This window comes from Nyctereutes procyonoides, unplaced genomic scaffold, assembly GCF_905146905.1.
Source record: "Nyctereutes procyonoides isolate TBG_1078 unplaced genomic scaffold, NYPRO_anot_genome, whole genome shotgun sequence".
NCBI classification, from domain to species: Eukaryota; Metazoa; Chordata; class Mammalia; order Carnivora; family Canidae; genus Nyctereutes; species Nyctereutes procyonoides.
The window spans coordinates 42,380,889-42,402,587 of NW_026575131.1; the positions used below are offsets into that span (position 1 = coordinate 42,380,889).

General features: G+C 46.7%; 1 protein-coding gene across 1 annotated transcript in view; it reads left to right on the forward strand.

The window, feature by feature from the left end:
• LTF (lactotransferrin) overlaps positions 1-16,514 on the forward strand; it is a 31,416-nt gene extending 14,902 nt beyond the window's left edge. Inside the window, exons 9-17 of the mRNA XM_055343727.1 lie at positions 466-620; positions 1,782-1,872; positions 2,858-2,905; positions 3,878-4,033; positions 5,794-5,935; positions 11,659-11,726; positions 13,601-13,785; positions 14,693-14,882; positions 16,299-16,514. Coding sequence (XP_055199702.1) covers positions 466-620; positions 1,782-1,872; positions 2,858-2,905; positions 3,878-4,033; positions 5,794-5,935; positions 11,659-11,726; positions 13,601-13,785; positions 14,693-14,882; positions 16,299-16,333 — 1,070 coding nt within the window. The 3' untranslated portion in view covers positions 16,334-16,514. The remainder of the gene's footprint in view (positions 1-465; positions 621-1,781; positions 1,873-2,857; positions 2,906-3,877; positions 4,034-5,793; positions 5,936-11,658; positions 11,727-13,600; positions 13,786-14,692; positions 14,883-16,298) is intronic.
• Positions 16,515-21,699: the final 5,185 nt, after the last annotated feature.

The window sequence follows — 21,699 nt, forward strand, 5'->3', positions numbered from 1 at the left end:
CAACCACGGCTCCTCCCCTCCTTATGGGAGGCGGGATGGAGTGGAGTGGGGAGATGGGGGGAACCAGGACAGGGCACTGCAGTTGAAGGTGGTCACTGCCCTAGGAGAGTTCAGGGCAAGGGTCAGTGTCCCCTGGGCAATTTCTTGGGACTGCCACTGTCTTTGTGTCCTGGAGCTTTTGTCCCATGGAACCGAGATATTAGGCAAGTCATCGCAATAAGGCGTGAAGGGTGGTGGATTAGAAGCCAGGAAGTGTCCAAAAGATTGGAAATGAGAAGCCGGGTGAGGAGAAGGGGCTGGGCCGCTCAGAGTGCAGGGGGAGGGCAGGGCGGCAGGTGCAGGGGCGCTTCCCCGAAGAAGCAGCGCGCGCGGGCTGGAGGGCGGCGGGGTGCCTGGGTGCTCCTGCCAGGCTCAGGGCCCCACGACGACGGCCGTGTCCCCGTGTCCCCGTGTCCCTATGCGCAGAGGAATCGGACTCGGCGGAGCGGCGCGCGCGGGTGGCGTGGTGCGCGGTGGGCGAGGAGGAGCAGCGCAAGTGCGAGCGGTGGGCGCGCGCCAGCGGCGGGAGCGTGAGCTGCGCATTGGCGCCCAGCGGGGAGGACTGCATCGCGCTGGTCCTGGTAGGGGCACCCGCTCAGCCGGTAGGGGCGGGGGGGGGGCGGGGGGGGGGACCCGCGAGGCTCCGCGCTCGCCGCCACCGCTTCTGGTGCTTCGAGGGGCGCGCGATCATTGCAGGGGGCTGGGGGAGCACAGACAGGTGGCACTTGTAGAACACAGAGCAGAGACGCACCACGGTTCACGTTTTGCAGCACACGCGTGTGTGCGCCCGCAAGCATCCTGGATCGCACCAGTTCCCTGGGGTTCGAGCCCTGGGCCCTTCACGGTGCGTTGCGGCCATTGGCCCACGCGCATGTATATTCTTTGAAAACACCTAACAATGATTTTAGGGCATCTTTCCTATGGACGTGGCTCGGTTTAGCCGGGATCCTATTCTGCTTTGTCCCCTTACCTCCTTATGACCAATAACCCCATGGTGCTGCGTCCCTGAATGGAAGTCTTCCACTACGTCTCCAGGTATTTTTAGTAGAGTTGTAAAAAATAATTACTGAGCCTGCAAAGAGGGAGTTTGCAGTCTTTTCTTGTTTGTTTGTTTAAGATTTCATTTATTTATTCATGAGAGACACACAGAGAGAGGCAGAGAGACAGGCAGAGGGAGAAGCAGGCCCCCTGCATGACCCGGATTGGGGACTCTGCCCTAGGACCCCGGGATCACGACCTGAGCCAAAGGCAGACTCTCAACCGTTGAGCTACTCAGGTGCTCCGGGAGTTTGCAGTCTAGATGAATCCGTGTTCCAATGTTGGGATGTGGGCTCATCCTTTCCCACCATGAGACAGATCAGTCATTTCTGCTCCCGTGGTGAACAACTTCTGTGTAGCACTTTGAATGTAGTGCCAGTGGACTAAGACTAGACCAGGCCTGTTGTTTTCATGCATCTCCTCGGTGAGTGAGGCTGGTCCAGGAGGGCGTCCCAAGAGTGCTTGGAGGACAGAGGGTGAGTGTGACCTGTGCCTGGTGTCTCCATCAGAAGTGACAGCATGAAAGGCGTGTGGGACTGGTAGAGAATCAATAGTGTTTCCTTGGGTGCTCAGTTCAACCCCACTCTCTTTCTGCTATGCCTGACGTTCTCTGACATAAGGCCATGCCCTTAGAGAGCTTAAGGACAGGAGGGACAGGTGAGAGCCTCACTATGTAGTGCTGACGATTTGCTTTGGTTTTACAGAAAGGAAAAGCGGATGCCCTGAGCCTGGATGGAGGACTTATCTATGTTGCGGGCAAGTGTGGTTTGGTGCCTGTCCTGGCAGAGAACCAAAGTAAGTCTGGGGGAGTGTCCTCTCTAGTTTATTCCATTTGGCCCGTGAGAGGAGGAAGCCCACTTGGTAGGTCCAGGTGGAGATGTTGAGATGGACGGATGCATTCAAACAGGAGAATCAGAGCTGGCGGTGGAGGAGAATAAAGGGAAGGGGCTTTTACCCACACAGCCTGCTGTGTTGAGAAGTGACAGCACAGATTAGCTTTCTCCTCTTCATTTACAAAAAGATTTTTAGGGGCACCTGGGTGGTTCATTTGGTTAGGCGTCTGACTTAAGATCAGGTCATGATCTTAGGGTTTTGGGATCAAGCCCTGTGCCAGGCTCCCTGCTCAATAGGATACCTGTTTCTTCCTCTCCCTCTGCCCTGCCCCCCCATGCTGTCTCTCAAATAAATAAAATCTTTTTTAAAAAAAAGGGTTTTAGTAAAGTATAATATACATATAGGAAAGTTCCCATAAGTGTGGACCTCAGTGATATTTCACAAACTGGTACGTTCCCATGCACTAGTGCCCAGGTCAAGACACAACAAGTTCCACGTGGCCCTGGGTGCCCTTCTGCCACCAGCCCCCTTATTCCAGCCTGAGTAATGACCCCTGACCTCAACCGGCACAGAGCAATTCCACCTGTTTTAAACCTTACATGCAAGGCACGTGCTTCGTACATCTCTCGTTCAGTGTTACATTTGTGCTAGTCATCGAAAGAGTATTGAATCGTGTGGGAGTGTGGTATCCTGTGGTGTGACTCTGCCACAGTCATTGTCCCTTCTACGGTGGTGGAAAGGCCTTTGGGTAGTTTCCAGTTGGTAGCCATTGTGCGTGAGCTACTGTGAGCATCCGTGTCTTTTGGTGAACACATGGATGCCCTTCTGCTGAATGGGATGGCTGGACAGTCTCTTTGGATCCGATCCTGCATCACTGAGATTTGAAAGCTTGTGACTTCTCAAAGCTGAGCGTTTAATTCCATTTTGCTTGTTTTTGTTCTTTCAGAATCACAGAACCTTAATAACGTAGGTTGTGTGGATAGACCGGTGGAAGGTGAGTTGGAATCTGCTACTTTCAGGGTCAAGGGTGAGTTCTCCTTGCCAGAGGAGGAGGTGGCAGGAACTTTAAAAAAACTCACAGAAAGAGATGCAGCCATAGAAGCCATAAATTCTTTTGAAGCTGCAAATAATTCATAGATGAGTAATTGTAATTAATGTTCTGCTGACCGTCACACTTGGCAGAGGACTTCCAGAGTTCCTCATTGTGTTCTGGTCATGAGAAAGGAGGGTGTTACATCCCTGTCTCATATGGTTGAGGAAACAGGGACCCAGACAGTCCCAGGCATGGAGGTGCCCTGGATCTCACTCACAGGCATAGATGATCCTGTGGTGGCTCCTGGCCTTGAACCAGGTCTCCAGTGCTAAATCCCATGCTCTAAGCATGACCCCTACCCTCCTGCCAGCACCTGTGCTTGCCCAGCTTCAAAAGAGCTCTGCACTCACCACAGCTGGAATCTGTCCGGCATAGGCTATCAGGAGAGGGACTGCCACCAGGTTGACGCTCTCACAATGCAGGGCTGGTTCGCAGTCAGCACAGGGAGGTCCTTGGAGACGCACCCCCTGCATCTACACAGCACTTAGTCTGGTGGCCATCATTGCTCGGGCCCGATGCCCATTGCAGTTGGTAATTTATGCACTATTGAGGTCTCACTTGTTCATTGTTGCTTTAGTAGCTCACGTGTAACGGAATCGCTGCTTTATGACTCAGGGACGCTTTGTGGCTGGTCAAGGGTGGTCCCTAGCAATCACTTAAAGAATCAGCTTTTCTTACTCTTTCATTCCATAGCCTAGATCACCCTCACCTTCGCATAGAGCCGCCACTTAAGCTTCTGACAATGGCCAGATATCTGTGGGCATCACTGCCTAATTGCGCTCCTTGACCTATTTTGGCTCGGGTTGCAGAGGCTGCACTAGAGTCCAATGCCAGCCCCCCTGGATGTTCAGACCTGCTCTTCTGTTGTTCAAGGTTACCTTGCTGTGGCCGTTGTCAGGAAATCAGATGCCGATCTCACCTGGAACACTCTGAGAGGCAGGAAGTCCTGCCACACCGCTGTGGGCAGGACTGCAGGCTGGAACATCCCCATGGGCCTGCTCTTCAACCAGTTAGGCTCCTGCAAATTTGGTAAGGCGTCCTCAAGGAGGCATGGGTGGACCATCTGGGAGGGTAGACACACGGAGCTGTGAGACCTCAGGGAAGGGCGGGGATGGGGAGCTACAGGTTGACCGCAGCCCGAAGGCCCCTTTTGGGGTGACCATGTTGTCCATGTGGCTGCCTCCTGCAGTCAGAGCAGCACTGAGTGTGTCTCTACCCGACACTTCCCCTTCCCTAGCCACCTCACCCCAGGATAAAAAACCTGGGGGATCAGTCTGTTTTTCTGCACCCTAAGAATTGATACAGGTTCCAAGAAGTTCAGCTGTTATTTTCCTGTCTCTTGGAGCACCAGATCCAAATTTCTCATAGGTGCTGGCTTCCTAATGTGGGGAAAGGCACCTGTCTCCCTCAGGAAACTGACTTCTTGTTCCATACTGCAAGGGAACCAAATATGAGCTCTAGGGTTCTGACTCAACTGCTTGTGGGGCCTTCTCTCTCTGCCATACCCCACGCTCACACCCCAGGTACAAGTCACCCCCTCCCCTGCTGTGGGCCTGCTGATGTGGAAGTGTGTGGCATGTTCTCGCCAGGGCTCACCCTTCGTGTAAGCAGCTCCTCAAGTGGGGGCACTGCTGCATTTTGAGTGGATTTGGGATCCTGGCTCAAGCAGACTTCTATGTGGCTCTGCTCCGCGCCACTAGCACTCGCCGATTTCACCCTTTCTGACCCCAGTGGCTGTCTCCTTAGCGGGGAAGCTGCCCAGACCTTAGCAGGTGTGCTCCCCGGCCCTCTCCATAGGTTGGCACGTGCTGTGGCTCTTCCAGTGGCAGGGGCTTCACAAATCTGATAGCAGGTACTAGCTGCTCATCGAGGCAGGACTTTCTTGTTGCCACTGTGTCCTTTCTCCTTACCCATATTAATCCATGTTAACTCCTTAACGTGGGTTAAATCACATGGTTCGTTAGTTCAGATTAAGTTTGGCTGCAAAGAGAGAAAACTCCAAGTGGCAGAGGCTTCAACAAAGCAGAGGTTTCTTTCTCTCTCACGTTAGTGAGATCCAGAGGTTAGATTGTCCAGAGCTACTGTGACAATGACACGATGTCAGAAACCCGGGTTTCAAACATCTGGCTACTTTGATATATGTGGCTGCCAAGCTCAAGGTCATTTCATGGCCCATGTCACAACTGGAGGTCTGGTGCCCGTTTGTGCATGCCGTGTGCAGAAGGAAGGGGAAGGAGCGGAAGGAGGGAAAGGCCTGGGCCAACTGTCTTTGAAGGGTGTAAGACACTGGCATGCAACACCCCTCTTGTCTCTCACTGGCGAGTTCCTAGCCGCATGGCTATACTAACCACAGGGCATCTGGTAAGACCAGGCTTTATTCTAAGGGGCCAGGAGCCCAGGTCAAAAGCAGGGTTTCTATTTCTGAGGAAAGGAGAAATCAGATCCTGGAGGGCAGCCAGCAGGTTCTGCTGCAGGTTGCAGCCAAGTTCATTAGTTGAGTCTCCAGCCCGAGGCTGTCATGATGGGACCCTCTGTCAGGTAGCATGAAGACCCTCTTCTCCACCCCCCAGGCAGCTATTCACACCTGTTGGTGCCTCCTGTGTGAAGCTATTCTGATTTCTACTGGGCCCTCGGTTGGTGGTAGCACAGGGCAGTCTGCGATAGTGAGTGTATGCATGTCTGTCCCGGGCAATGGAATGAACCCAACCCAAGCTGCATTGCCTGCTGGGTAAAGGCCTCTTATCTTGAATCAGGTGGGGATGGCTGACTCCCATGTTCCTTCTCTGCAGATGAATTCTTTAGCCAGAGCTGTGCCCCTGGGGCCGACCCGAAGTCCAATCTCTGCGCACTGTGCATTGGTGACGAGAAGGGTGAGAACAAGTGTGCGCCCAACAGTAGTGAGAGATACTTTGGCTACACTGGGGCTTTCAGGTGAGTGCTGTGGCTGAGGCTTGCCCAGGATAGGGCCTTGTCCTTCATCCCTCATCCTCCAGCATCTTACAGTGCATTTCTAAGGAGCCAGATGTGGCCTGTCACAGCAGAGTCAGGAAACAGCCTGGGGTCCACTAAAAGGCTCCTCCCCTTGGGGCTGCCATGGGACTGCATGACTGCAGCTCTGCTGGGCCCTTCCCTGTGGCCTGGGGCCAAAGTCAGCCTCAGTGTCCTCATCCACAAAATCAAAGGGTAGTATTTGTGGTCTCTAAGTCCTTTCTACCACCCATTTTTATGTGCAAGAGTTCTCTTTCCTGGAGCCACCACCTTCTTCTCTCCCACCCTCTCCCTCTCCCCTACCCCCTCACCTTTGTCTAGGTTATCATTACATCCCACACTTCACTTCTCTCTTTGATTTCAGCCTTAGAAATGGCAAAGACAAAGCAAGACTGCAGTGTTATTCTCCACTAGTAAAGTGAAAGATAAACCAAAAAATAAGTTTTTGGAATTTACCAGTTCTAACCACTTAGTGATCCACAGTAACTATCCACAATTCACAGTTACCACCCTGCGCCTACAAATGTTGGGATCATTTCTCAGAGGTCCTAATTCCTTTTTCTCTATTCACCAAGAATATATTGCACTTGGGGCACCTGGGTGGTTCAGTCTATTAAGCATCTGACTCTTGATCTCAGCTCAGATCTTGATCTCAGAATGGTGAGTTTAACCTCTGCATTAGGCTCCATGTTGGACATGGAGTCTACTAAAAAAAAAAAAAAAGAAAGAAAGAAAGAAAGAAAAGAAAAGAAAAAAAATATATTGCACCACAAGATGGCATCATGGATCTGACAATGACAGTGGCCAAACAGGGTCTTTGAACTTAATATATAAATACAGTAGCCTTCTCTCCAATGATGGGATGATATAGACATAACTTTTACTATAGTGTGAGTGACTCCTAAAAATATTTTGTGACTTTATTTTTTTTTAATTTTTATTTATGATAGTCACACAAAGAGAGAGAGAGAGAGAGAGAGAGAGAGAGAGGCAGAGACACAGGCAGAAGGAGAAGCAGGCTCCATGCACTGGGAGCCCGACGTGGGACTCGATCCTGGGTCTCCAGCATTGCTCCCTGGGCCAAAGGCAGGCGCTAAACCGCTGCGCCACTATTTTGTGACTTTATAAGAATATCTTTAAAAGACTAAAGATTTCCTGGGGTGCCTGGGCAGCTCAGTGGGTTAAGTGTCTGCCTTTGGCTCAGATCATGATCTCAGGGTCCTGGGATCAAGCCCTGCATCAGGCTCCCTGCTCAGTGGGAAGTCTGCTTCTCCCTCTGCCCTTCCCCTACTTGTGCTCTTTCATGCTCTCTTTCTCTTAAATAAATAAATAAATAAATAAATAAATAAATAAATAAAATCTTTAAAAAAAGACTAAAGATTTGCAAATGGAAAAGTTGTGATGTGATTCTGCTCAGAAATATTGAGTAGACACATATGTGATAAAAACCCAGAGGAGTCATGTGCTTTTCCTTTTAAACTTTCGGGAAAGTATTATTTCATTGGAAACACCACACTTTAGTATTCCTGTTATATGAGAAGGAAATGCTTTGTCTTTTGTCTAAACTAAAAGCTGGAACCAGAACTCCCATCACTGCTGTATTTCTAACTAACAATCTTATATTACTGGTTCTTAATTTTCAATTTTCAGCTATTTTCCACTGACTTTCCATTATGGAAGAAGAGATTCCAGCCTCTCCAGCTGCTCCTATGTCTATTCTACTCACAACTATGAATTTCACCTGCTTTTAAACTCAGCAAATTTATGTCGTATTCAGTGCTTACGTTATTATGAATATGTAAATATTCCTGTATTAAATATGTGTATAATAAGATTGCACTTCCCTTATGGTACAAAGTTTTTGTTTACTCTAGAGTTAGTAGGTGTCTTATTTTTTTATTTTCTTAATTTTCTGTGCTTAAAAAAGAAATCAGTAATTCATCTCAAAACTGCTAGCCAGTAATGTAAACCTGCTAACATTATACATACTCAGAGTGAATGCTGACACGGGTTCATCAGATGCTTCTCTAGATCCCTTGCACATCTGTGGTCCTGGGATTCCCCTTGACAGTCATTCTGGGATTTCCCTTCTGCGTACTTCATGTTAAATTGCCTGTTTCCTGCATATTATATCTTTCACTTTCTTGGTTTTGTTGGCACAAAACACATCTTTTTGAGAAAGGCTGAATTGGCCTTGGTGGTTTTTGAGTATTACCTGCCTGAAGATGTCTTTATACTACTTTGAAATGATTTACAGTTGGGCTGGATAACTAAGCGTAGGTCGAAAAACATTCTCCCTAGAGATTAAAAAAATTTTTAAACTTTTTTTTTTTTTAATGATAGTCACACAGAGAGAGAGAGAGAAAGGCAGAGACACAGGCAGAGGGAGAAGCAGGCTCCATGCACCGGGAGCCCGACGTGGGATTCGATCCCGGGTCTCCAGGATCGCGCCCTGGGCCAAAGGCAGGCGCCAAACCGCTGCGCCACCCAGGGATCCCTAAAAAAAATTTTTTTTTAAGATTTTATTTACTTATTCATGAGAGACACTGAGACAGAGAGAGGCAGAGTGAGAAGCAGGCTCCATGCAGGGAGCCCGATGCGGGACTCGATCCCGGGTCTCCAGGATCACACCCTGGGCTAAAGATGGAGCCAAACCGCTGAGCCACTCAGGGTGCCCCTCCCTAGAGATTTTTTTTTCCATCCCTAGAGATTTTGACAGGATTTTCCATATCTGGAAAATGACAGTGTTAGCTATTTTCACCAATTCTCTCACTAAAAACAAGCAAAAATGCTGAATTAGTCCACAGGTGCACACACATACACACGTTCTTAGGACTACCGAATAAATGACAAAGTAGTAAGATTATTAAGGGCGAATAGGAATTCAGAGAGCTAAGTGTTCACTTTGTCCTGAGGACACACTTGAATACACAAGTTACATACACCTTCAGAGAGGAATGAATCAGAAGTAATTTTCCCACCTACTCCTGGGGGCATCAAGTTGGTGGATACTGAGGAAGACAGGGAGAAGAATATACACCATCCCTGAGAAACTGAATCCATGAGCCACCTCCTGCATGGATTTGCAGCTCAAACTCATATCCCCTAAAATGGTCCAGAAATTCTCAAATCATAAATATTTTTATTATTTTTAAAAAAGATTTTATTTATGTATTTGAGAGAATGAGAGAAGAGAGAGCATGAGTGGGGGAAGAACAGAGGGAGAGGGAGAAGGAGACCCTCCCAATGAGCAGGGAATCCGCCACCTTGGGGCTCGATCCTGGGACTCCAGGATCATGACCTGAGCTGAAGGCAGACATTTAACCAACTGGGTCACCCAGGTGCCCCTCATAAATATTTTTAAAAGTGGTCCCAAACTAACAGCCCCTCTAGAAACTTGCCTGGAAGACAGCACCTTCAGGATAGGCCTCAAAGATTGCTCAAAAATCCCGTCTCAATAACAATGAGCAGTACACAGTCAAAAGGAACTAATATTAACCAAATACACAGGGGAAAAGTTATCAGAAGCAACATCCAGCAGAAACAACACGGTAGTATTTTTATAAAAGAGTAAGTAGAATTTCTGGAAAAGAAAAAAATATAGCAATTGAAACCAACTATGCAGTTGACCGGTTAAACAGCTTAGGCATAGCTAAAAAAAGAATTGAGGAAGATATGTGAAAAAATTATCCAGAATGTAACAGAAAGACAGAAATTACAGTAAATTCAAAAATTAAAAAAAAAAAAACCCAAAACATTAGTTCATTGTCTTCTAGATCTGGAATTTCTGTTGAGAAATCTGATACCACTTTGAATTCCTGATTCTTTGTATCTGACTGTTCCTTTTTGAAAAAAAAATATTTTTGAGTTTTCAACAATTTATTTGTAACTTCCTCATTCTGAGAGAATAAGCATCAGGAGGCTTAGAAAATGTCTTAGATATACAGGTTGACACAAAGAATATTTTGTAAAGATTAAAGAAATCAAACAGCTATACTTCCTTCTTAAATATGTATTTCTCTCAATTTACAGAGATTTAATAATGAATGAAAAATACTCTTTAGGAAAAATTCATTTGGGGTTTTATCAAAAGTAAAATGCTTTGACAATGAGTTTCTTCAAGAGGTTTCTGAGTTTTTAAAAAACAATTTTTAAAAATCTCTAGTGTTCTGAAACTTCATACTTCTATTTCTTCATGTGGGTCTCCTTTTAATCCTTTGGATTGGGCACTTGGTGGGCCTGTTTCATTTGGAAGCTCAAATTGTTCTGGGAAATTTTACTTCATTATGTCTTTGATAATTTCTACCCTGTTTTCTCTGATTTCTCTGTAAACTTTAGTTCTTAAATTATAGTCTCTTGGATTATCATTTCATTTTCTTATTTATCTTTTATTATTTGCTTTTTGTTATCTTCCAGTTTCTGGGGTATTTGCTTAGCTTAACCTTCTAATCATATATCATTTTTTAGAATTTTTATGATGATGATTTTTTACATTCTAAGAACACTTTGTGTTCTGACTGGTCCTTTGTTTAGAGCTTCTTGTTCTTGTTTTATGAGTGCTGCACTTTCTTTCATCTCCTTAATGATATTAATCATAGTCTAAAAAGTTTTATTTTGTATCCTGTATTGTCTCTGTATATTATGAATATAATTAGCTATTTTTTTCAGTCTACATTTTTTCTAGCATTTCTTCAAAGATTCAGTGGTTTCTGGCCATTTGTCCATATTTAAGAATGAAATACTGGCGCTGACTGTTCTGTGTCAGGTACCACATCTTGACTTATGAGCCTCACCTGTGGGGCAATTAGTGTGTGTCATTTCACTATGGGGCATCTAAATATGAGAATCTATAGGAATTTTTCTTGGATTGATCAGGTTTTCCAAAGAAAGAATCATCTTGTATGCTTTTTGGGAGGCTGCATGGGGGAAAGAGGTTATGATTTAACATTCTGGAATACAGATTTTCAGTCTACTTTGATATCAAATAGAGCACCCTTCTGCTCTCCACTGTGCTTGGCTCTGTGTCTCTAATGTTGTTCAGGTTCAATCTCTTGTGAACAAACCTTCAGTTTTCTGCTGGGGTGTGGGGGGAGTCATCTTACATCCGCATGGAAGAGAAGGGCACCTAAGCCATGTCTGTACACACTATATCCAGTCCTCCTGTCTCAGCCACTTTCAGTGGTGCCTAGTACTTCTAACTAATGAGTCTTTCTGGAGTTCTGCAGTGCACATCAGTTTCCTTCTGGGCTTCCCCCACTTCCAGCTTACGTTAAAGCTGTCTCTGCTCTGCTGGATCAATTCCTGTTCATTGATTTGCTCTCCACCTTGCAAACATTGTCCACATTATCTTTACTCTATTCCTCCTGCCCTCCTCTTGCTCATGGTTTATGGCTTAAAACAATATCTCCCTAATGTAAAAAAAAAAAATTCCCAAACCCTAACAATCTCAGTAATGTCATTTTATTGGGATTCTAGAAGCAGAGAAGGCTCACAAGCATATGTGTTCAAGCTACCATTTTAAACCATAAGTTCCTGGAAATATTTGTCTTTATCTGTTCCGTGTTTACTTCCACGTTTCAGTTTTTGGCATGCATCTTACAAATATTTATGAAAACCCTAATAGTTTTTCTTCTCTGGCAATGTGTTTATTTTCTGGAACATTTTAGGTGCCTGGCAGAGAAGGCTGGAGATGTCGCATTTGTGAAAGATTCCACTATCTTGCAGAACACAAACGGTAAGTGAAGTGTTTCCCTCTCATGTCCCAGTATTCAGATTTGCAATTGGGAAGCTATTATAACCTTTTCTAGGCTTTGGATCAGGTTACTTCCAAAATTCTTTACCTCCTTATGCCATATGGTATGTCTATGAGTGTGAGATTGATTTTGAAGCCAAATTTCTTCTCTCTCCTCTCTCTCACACACACACACACACACACACACACACACACACCAGCCATACTCAGTAGCAAATATCTCCCTGGCTTTGTCTAGTTAACCACAGAAGCACACCATCTCCCTGTGCCATAGTTTTAGTTTTTATTTTATTTTATTTTATTTATTTATTTATTTATTTATTTATTTATTTATTTATTTATTTTTTATTTATTTTCCTGTGCCATAGTTTTAAAAAAGGAAGTAAGGACCTTCATTTAGACCCATGTGAGCTCGCAGTCTGGAAATTCCTTCAGAGTCTTTGCCCCCAAAGGCAAAGACATATAATGGAAGGTGAATAATAATTGCTAACTTCAGCACCCCTAGCCCTCTGATTGCCTTCCAAACTGCAGCCTTCTCCTGAGCCCCCACTCGCCCCTCACTTGCCCCCCACGGCCCCAGCAGATGACTTGCCACTTCACCCCCTGAGAAAGAACTGCCTCCTCCGAGTCATGGCCACTCCTCCGTCCTTCTGATCCTCCCCACGTCTCTTGGGAAAGGGACTGAGGACAGACCTATAAATTTGGAATGACCTCAATATCAAATAGACAAAAGCTGAGAGAACAGATAAAGTGTTTTTGCTTTTGTTTTGAGGGGGGAGGGTAGAAGGAGAGAAGCAGGGACCTAAACAATGAACTTGTGTTTGCTTAGACACAGACATACATACAATTGTATTTCAAATTTATGAACCATTAATCTAGGTGATCTCCAGGGATCAGTTTAATGTCATATTTTTAAATTGAAGTATAATTAACACACAGTGTGATATTAGTTTCAGGAGTACAGTGTACCGATTCAATTCAATAGTTCTGTACTTCACTCGGGACTCATGACTCATTTTGATCCCCTAGAGTGATGTCATAGAGTGACTTAAATAGAGAAACCTATTTAAGTATAGGTTTCTTTTGGATTTCACAACTGTATTTTTTTAAATTGATGGATCATATTTGATAAACTTGTAGAATTTCCCATTCTTTTTCTAGTTAGACACTAAGAGCATTTAAATATGAAGGGAAGGAGAAAACAATTTCTTCTTGAACATAAACCAGATATTCTTTCTGGAACTCATTGGAAAATACGGTACAGGTGGAGGGCTTTCTCTTTTAAAAAACTAACAACTCTATTGAGATATAATTCATGCTATAAAAATTCACCCATTCAAAGTGTGCAGTTCCGTGGTCTCTAGCACATTCATGGAGCTCCACACCCACCAGCCCAGTCCAATTCTAGAACACTCACACACCCCCATAAAGTACCCCTGCACCTTTCCCCACTCCTCCAGAGCTGCCAACCACCAATCTATTTTCTGTATCTGTAGATTTGCCCATTCTGGACATTTCACATAAATGGAATCACATAAACTTTTGTGACTGGCTTCTTTCACTGAGCATCACATTTTCAAAGTTCATCCACATTGTAAAATGTTAGAATGTGTCAGGGCTTCGCTCCTTTATATTCTCGAATCTTGTCCCCTTGTATGGAAGCAGCACTGACATTTGCTGTATTTGGAGTTTGCATAGCTCATGCGGACAAAGCTTCCTGCACTCTACCTCACATCACTGCGACCCACACGTGACCGTTTCAGGAGGCCAGGGGACTCGTCGGACCCACCCAGAAAAGACCTTTGACCAAGCGGGGCAGCCCTGTGGCTAATGCTGCCTCTTTTTTCTCTCCCCAGGAGGGAACCCTGAGCCATGGGCCAGGGATTTGAAGCTGGAGGACTTTGAGCTGCTGTGTCTTGATGGCACCCGGCAGCCTGTGACAGAGGCTCAGAGATGTCACCTGGCCATGGCTCCGAACCATGCTGTGGTATCTCGGGAAGAAAAGGCCCAACACCTGGAGCAGGTGCTGCTCCTCCAGCAGGTGCGGATCACGAGGGCCTCCTGCCCTCTCTTAACCACACGGGTCCCAGAGCTGGGTGAAGCAGTCTGGCCAGAGCCCTTCTTTGCAGTCCCTCTGCTTGAAGCTGGTGGTGACAGTGTTTGCTTCATGCTGAGGAGCTGCCCAGAGTCTCAGTGAGAACATGTGTAATCTCTAAAAACAACAAACCCAGAACTTCTGTAGATTGAAGGCTATCTGTGGGATGCGGTTTGAAGGAAACCATGCAATTTCCTTAAAGTCTGTGATTCTGTTTTGGAACTTCTACTTTGGTAGTAGAACATCAGGTGTCCAGGTGTGCTTTAAAGACGGTGGTCCTGGAATGGTAATCATGGGTAAAGTTACCTCGCTATGGCACACTCATGCTGGTAGGAGGTGGTTCATCGCTGAGGTGTGTTGCTCTTGCCCCAGAGCACGGAGAAGGAACTTTGGCCAAGAGAGGCTAAGTGACCCTCCCGAGGCAATGTCCTGACCAATGGCAGAGATTTCCAATGCAGACTGCCTGTGTGGGAGAGCTGGCCCTGTCAGAATGCTGTAGGTGACCACCTTTTTGGGGAGACCTCAGAAATTCTCAGCTATCACCTAGTCACGCAGAGGTTCTACAGGAAGAAGCCACAGATGAACAAGGAGGGAACGATGGTGGAAGATGGGATCAGAAGTAGTGAGGGGCCCCGGCACTGCCTGGTGGGTCTGTCACCCCGGGGCCATGGGAGGACATGGGGCAGGGGAGGGCTCAGCCAAGCGGTAGAAGGGCTCCAGAACTCAGCTCCTTTCCTTCTGTAGGCTTCCCAGGCCTGAGCCTGGATGGAAGAGAGGTCCTTGGCCTCTCCTAATCCTAAATGTTCTCCTGTTTCCCTTGGCCACTTGCTTACTGTCTGCCCTTTTATCACAGACACAGTTTGGAAGAAATGGAGCCAAATGCCCAAGCGAGTTTTGCTTGTTCCAGTCTGAAACCAAAAATCTTCTGTTCAATGACAACACTGAGTGCCTGGCCAAACTCCAAGGCAAAAACACATATGAAGAATATTTGGGATCAGCCTATGTCACGGCCGTTGCTAATCTGAGACAGTGCTCAGCCTCCCGTAAGTGCAACAGCCTGGAGGAGCCACCATGAGTGGAGGGTGGCGAGGCTGGAGGGCCAGACAGCATTTTAGGAATGGAGATGGGAATAAAATGTTAAGGCAGTATGTATCCCTGCACCTCAGGAAGCAACAGCATCAGTGATGAGGTGTAAGGTTTAGAGAAAAATAAGGCAGTGGTGATAGGCTAAATTTTTATAATGCTGAGAGTGTCTGTCATGGTTCTTAGAAACTGATCATTCATTTTGTTCAGTAGAATGAAGTGTGTGTGTATCTGCATGTAGGTATACTTTTGTGTAGGTATACATACATATACACACATATGTATATTTGTGTGTGTCTGTGTGTATATATGCACGTATGTGTTCAGAAATGACAAATTCTGGTCTCTAGATTGTTACCATAAATACCAACCATTGAGAGTACAAATTCCAAGAAAGTATCTTAGCCAGGAAAGTATACTGACAAATAATTTGCTCCTTTAAAAACATTTATAAGATATTGCAGAGCATTGTAAGGCTCCAGGTGGTTAATCTAAAATTTCAGTGTGTACTGCCTCCCTTGTGCATGGGGGTCACCCAGAGTCCCACTCCTGGCACCTCATCAGACAGCTGGAGGTGTCGGCCTGGTGGCGGTCCAGGGATGGGGTGGGACCAAGAATCTCTGTACTGGTCGTTCTCAGCTAGGTGCAGTGACCACCCCCCCGCCCCCCACTGTCCCAGGGGACATTTGGCAATGCTTGGAGGTATTTTTGATTCTTATAAGTTGCTGGGGTGGGGCGGGGGTGTGAAAGGGTGAGTGGTGCAGCTGGTGTCTATGGGCAGAAGCCAGAGATGCTGCTAAAAAAAGCATGGAAGAGCCCTGCCAACAAAGAATTCCCGGGTCTCAAATGTCAACAGTGTCACTGCTCTTTACCAACCCGCATCTGGGGAATTGTGATGGGGTGGCCCTAGCACTCGGCTTTGAGAAAGAGGCTGTGGGGCTATTCTTGGGAGCAGCCAGCTCAGGACTGCACAGAGTGCATGCTGGCTGAAGGCAGGGTCCTTCTGTCCCTGCTCAATCCCCGGCACTTAGCACAGTACCTCACACAAAGCAGGCCCCAGAGTACTAGTGAATGACTGAGTGAACACCATTGCAGACAGATTTGCATGAAGACGAGGGTGATGAATGGCTCACATCAGAGGACCACTCATGTCTTGTGAACTTGAGTGTTGATTCAGTTAGAGACAAATGGGATGGATCTTGTGTCACTAAGGCCAGGGCAGGAAGTGGCTCAGGGTGTGGGGGACAGAGCTGGCTGGCCAAGGCTTTGGTGGGAGAAGGCAGGGGGAAAGTCTGTGTTTTAGTACCCTCCTTGGTTGACTCGGGTAAAAAAAGAGAAATCTGTTTCTGAATCTCCTGCTTTGGTGTGTCCCACAGCGCTTCTGGAAGCCTGCGCCTTCCTGAGGAGATAAAACACATGAGAAGACTGCCTGGCCTTTTTCCCAGAGGTGCCTCGGCCCCTCCCCCTCACTGCTCCTACAGCCTCCCCCTTGGGGGTACTGGGCCTTCTCCCCTCCTGGCCAATCAACTGCTTTCCCAGCTCCTTGCTGTCATCCTTGCAATAAATAAAATGAGAAAGTCTTTCGATTTTCATTCCTTATAAAGCATCATTCATCTTTTCTAGAATTTTATATAGAAATCATGTGTCTGATCAGATACTGGCACAGCTGGATCTTTCCTTCCACACTTTCCAGGTCGGGCTCCTTCTCTTCCCTTTGGGTTCAGTGCCTGCTTGTCTAGAAGCAAAGACCAGGCCCAGCATCTGGTTTCCCCAGGGGCATCTGGATGGCTGTTCACATGGTTGTTGCTGTGTGTGCTGGGGTGGGTGTGTACGCGTGTGCGCACGTGTACGTGTGTGTGCATGCGTTTGTATGTGTGCTTTGTGTGCATGTGTTTCTAGGGCAGGGAGAGGGATAGGGAGTAGGAATTGAGGCATTGGTGAAAGAAACTGGGTATCACAAAGATTTTTGAGAATTTGGTATCTTAAATAAATTACATCAGGTACAGTGAATGTACAAATACAGGCATCATAGGGAGAGGTGACAACCTTCTGTCCCTTGGCCTTCTGACTGGCCTTATTGTCCCTCCCCCTCTGGTTAACCTCCACTCACTCATTTACACTCCCCCCACTTCCCTCAGCCCAGCTCTAGAGAGCACGGGCCAGGCGGGCTGCCCTCTATTCCTTCAGCAAGCAGTCGGGCCACTCTCCTATTCTCTCTGCACCTCACTGTGATTGGGTTCTAACCTGTTCTCTCTCCTGAGTGGCTCTGGAAAAGGACACCCATGCCCTCCCAAACTGCCAAGCTTCTCAGGGTTTCCAGATCTCTTCCCCTGAGCCCGTAGCCACTCCTGACCCCATGGTCCTCTCACTCCTTCTCGAACCCCGTTTCCTCAGCTTTCATATCACTCATCCTCCTCTCTGGCCTGCCTTCCTCTGCCTTGTGGAGGGTCCATGCTTTGTTCTTTCAGTGAGCTCCCTGTGGCTTTCTTCTCCAGGCTTTTGCTTCTGACCTATGAAAGAACCAAGTGATGTGGTCTCAGCTACTAATGTGGACCTTCTTCCAGAAAGTGGGGCTCAGGGGTGGCTAGGTACCAGCTCTCTCAGATTGCTAACTTTTCCCTGGGAAGGGGTAATTTTCTGGCTTTCAGTTTTTCCTTTGGCTCATTGGATCCAACAAGTAAACCCATGCCAACCAGAGGAATACTGTACCTTCAAAGGCTGATGTCAGACAAGGGTGGCAGTGTTGACCACCATCAGCGGGTAGGTAGCTTTGCTGCTGCCTACACTGGGCTCTGAAAGGACATGAATTAGGGTCCCCTAAACTTAGGATGAAAACTCACTTTCTTTTTGCTACTATAATTATGGCCCAGATATGCCATGTATCCTCACTAGCCTGAGAAGGTTATTCAGTGAGCAACATTTGATGCTGTTGCCATATTACTTATAATAACAGCCCCACAAAGCATGACATTTGAACAGTATGAAATTTCTTGTATAAATAAGATATGAAGGTGAAATTAAAGCCCACCAGTGAAATCCCCTTTCTGGCTGAAATTAAATTAGAAAATCTAACATCACTGCATTCATCAGCTCATGCTAAGTTCTATAGAAATCTTAGCGGCTTACACAACAAGTGCTTATTTTTGTCTCACACCCATGTCTTTGCACCAGTGGCTCTTTTGCTCTGCTCATACCTTTGTTCTGAGATCTGGGCTGAACAAGTGGCTCCACCTGGGGTCTGCTGGCCTGAAGACAGAAAGGAGAATTTGAGATGCCTCACAATAACTTCTAAAGCTTCTGTAGTGGCAATGGCTTTGCCATTCCCATCATTTCATTGCTCAGAATAAGTTGAGTGGCCACGACATCAACAAGGCAGGCATATGATGTCCTGCAGGGAGAGGCCCAGTGGGAGGGAGCAGTGAATATTTTGGCAATAGGACACTATTTCTCTTCTGGATCTGAGGCATTACCTTCATTATTTCAACCCTAAGCCTATGTCTCTCTTTTCTGAAATTTAGTGTTGTCAACAGAACACACATAAATATCTATACATCAGGCTCATAGTCACGAAAATAGAGAAGGTAAGCAAATCACCACCACCCATGCCATGGTTGTGGGTGTGAGCACCAACCTGCTCCTCCCAACTGAAGCAACAGTCCTGCTGGGCTGGAAACACCATGGCCCAAAGCAGGTCATTTCCAGTGTTAGAGCAAGAATAAAATAAATGGCTGGAGTCTGAATTTCAGGATGGAAGCAGAAGATATGTTAGGAAATCGTGTCACATGGCCATTGGGGTTGATAAAGGTGAGCCCTCTACCGTAAGAGTGAGAGTTTGAAACCAAATCAATAGAGCTGACCCACTCTTCTGGGTGAATGGGGAACTTAGAGTCAACCACAGGTGAGGAAATGTGGAGATGGTGAAAGATCTGCTCGGAGAGGATGCATGGGCCCCAGGAACACAGCCAGTCAGGTTCTAAAGAAAAATATAGTCATAGAGATAATTCCTGTCTCTGCTGGCCAGGATCCTTAATCACTGATGCCTGATACAAATGGAGGACTGATCCATCTAGGCCATCACACACCAGGACAGTGTCTGCATATGGGGAGAGCGTATGGGGAGAGATCACAACTTCTGGAAATGACAGGTGGTGAAGATCAGTAATGAGGCAGCAGAAGGATGTGAGTGACAGGTGGTGAGCAGGTGAGGCCCTGGGAGGCCGTGGGAATGCTGAGGAGGACCCCGAGCCCTCTGCAGAGCAGGAAACTGGTACCACAGCCTGCTATTTGAGTTTTAAAGAACAGCATCACCCCTAGAGAGATAGAGGGTATGGAGAATCTGGGGTAAGGCAGGGACAAGATGGAGGAAAAGAAGAAATAGCACATCTCCTCTGCTTCAGCTTGGCTGAGATGATGGTCAAGGCTTCCAGGGATGAGAAGGAACCAGTTTGTGGATTTTGTCTTAGCTACTAGAGAAATATGCCTCTTTCTGTGTGTCTCATATCTTTGGGGACAAACCAACCCCGAAACTATATCTGTGGTAAACCATCTCAGACCTTTGTACTCATGAATTCTTGCAGAAGTGGGAAATGTGTTGCCCAGTCCTGTAACTGCCCGTATGCTTCTTTCTCCTCCCACAGGAAGTGCATTCTGTGTAGCGCAAGCCCTGGGCTGCCACACGACCTTTGGCTCCCACATTCTTTTCACACTGAATGGAGTGAGGGCGTAGTTTGGCGTCCTTCCTTTCACTCCCTCCAAGCCCTAGCTTCTCACAGGCTTCCAGGGAAAGCTCTCGACCTTGCATTCTGCATGGTCTTCACCTGTGTCTGCTTCTCTGCTTCTCCACCCTCTGGCAAGACCTTCCAGTCCTGCACTGACTTGGGGCTGTCCCTGCCTTACTTCCTTGAATTCCTTCTGCCCCTGAGCTTGGTCTCAGAGGGAGACAACTCCCTTTCCTGTTTGTCCTGGTGGCAGAATGATTCCCATGAACGTCTGCCCACGCACAGGACAGGGGACAGTGTGATGGTAGGGAAAGTGCATTAGAACAGTGGCAGCAGAGCATTTCATGGTGCCTGAGCAGAGAGCTGTCCATACAGGGCCTCTGTACGAAGTCCAGGAAAGGTACCCCTTTTCCACAGTGTGCCCAGCCCCCGCCAGGGAGCTCGGCCCACTCAGCCATGTACATAGGCTGGATTTCAGGCTCAGTGTGTCCCTCCTTGATGTGTCATAGTCAGGACTCCACCTGCACTCCACCTGCATAGACTCCATAGAAAGAGAAGATGGAATAGGTGCAGGATTCCTGTGGGGGAATCACTCACTTCTGAGCTCAGACACCCTCCAGGAAGACTACCGATAAATCTCATAACATCAATCACTCTCCCAGGGCCAGTGACAGCTTCATCTCTCCCACTCCAGGCTACATCTTTAGGGCTGGTTTGAGTGTCTGCCTTTGGCTTGGGTCATCGTCTCGGGGTCCTGGGATTGAGCCCCATGTCAGATTCTCTGCTCAGCAGGGAGTCTGCTTCTCTCTCTCTCTCTCTCTTTGCCACTCCCCCTACTTGTGCTCCTCCCTTCTTATATCTGTCTTTCCATGATTCTAAGCACTATGAGTGTAGCAACCCTGGAGACTGTTGTGTATATGTGTGATTGAGAAAATGAGTAAATGTGTTAATGTTTTTGGGACCTAGAGTTTACCATGAAGGAAAGGAGGAGGAAAGAAATTCGGAATGGAGGAAGTAAGGTGGAAGCTGTGGGTTGGGGTGGCATGGTATGTGTATCAACTCATAATTGCAGTAGTTTCTTTTGTGTGATACAGGTCTACTAATGAGAAGAGTGGAAATCAGGGGGGTAACTTTTGTTTAATTGAGGTTCAAAACTGATATTCCCTATTATTAAAGTGGATTGCAAAAGTTCATCCCATAAAGCTGATCCACAGAGAAATTTTACATGATTTGTCTTTGAAAATGTCTTTTCACACAGGTGCTGCCAAACTCTGATACCAGTCTGCTAGCATATACATAGTGCATATTTATCACTGAGAAGGCATTTCTAGAATTCTATTAGATTCTTCACCTGATGTTTACCTTCTAGCATGACATGCCATTAGATTTCAGACCACCTCCAACTGGAGATAAGATGGAAGCTCTCCAGTTGCACAAATTGATTTAAAAATATGGAAATCTCTTTTTGTGTCAAGGTCTGAAAATCACCAAGTTCAGAAAATATGTTTTTATTTTTTTAAGACTTATTTACTTTGAGAGAGAGAGAGAGAGAGAGAGAGAGAGAGAGAGAGAGAGAGAACACAAGCAGGAGGGGCAGAAGGAGAGGAGAGAGAGAATCCCAAGGAGACTCCATCTCATGCCTCTGATATCATGACCTGAGCCAAAACCAGGTCATGTGCTTAACTGACAATGCCACCCAGGCACCCCAGAAAACATGTTTGATATGTTTGTATAAGAGCAGAGATCTCATTTCTGCAACTTAACATTTAAAAAAAAATATTTTATTCATTTGAGAGAGCAGAGAGCACAAGTAGGGGGAATGGGAGAGAGAGAGAGAGAGAGAGAGAGAGAGAGAGAGAGAGAGAGAGAGAGAGAGAGAAGCAGACTCCCTGCCGAACAGAGAATCTGACATGGGGCTCAATCCCAGGACCCCGAGACGATGACCCAAGCCAAAGGCAGACACTCAAGCAACTGAGCCACCCAGGCACTCCTGCTACTTAACTTAAAAAAAAAATCCAGCTGGGGTGCCTTGGTGGTGCAGTAGGTTATGCATCTGACT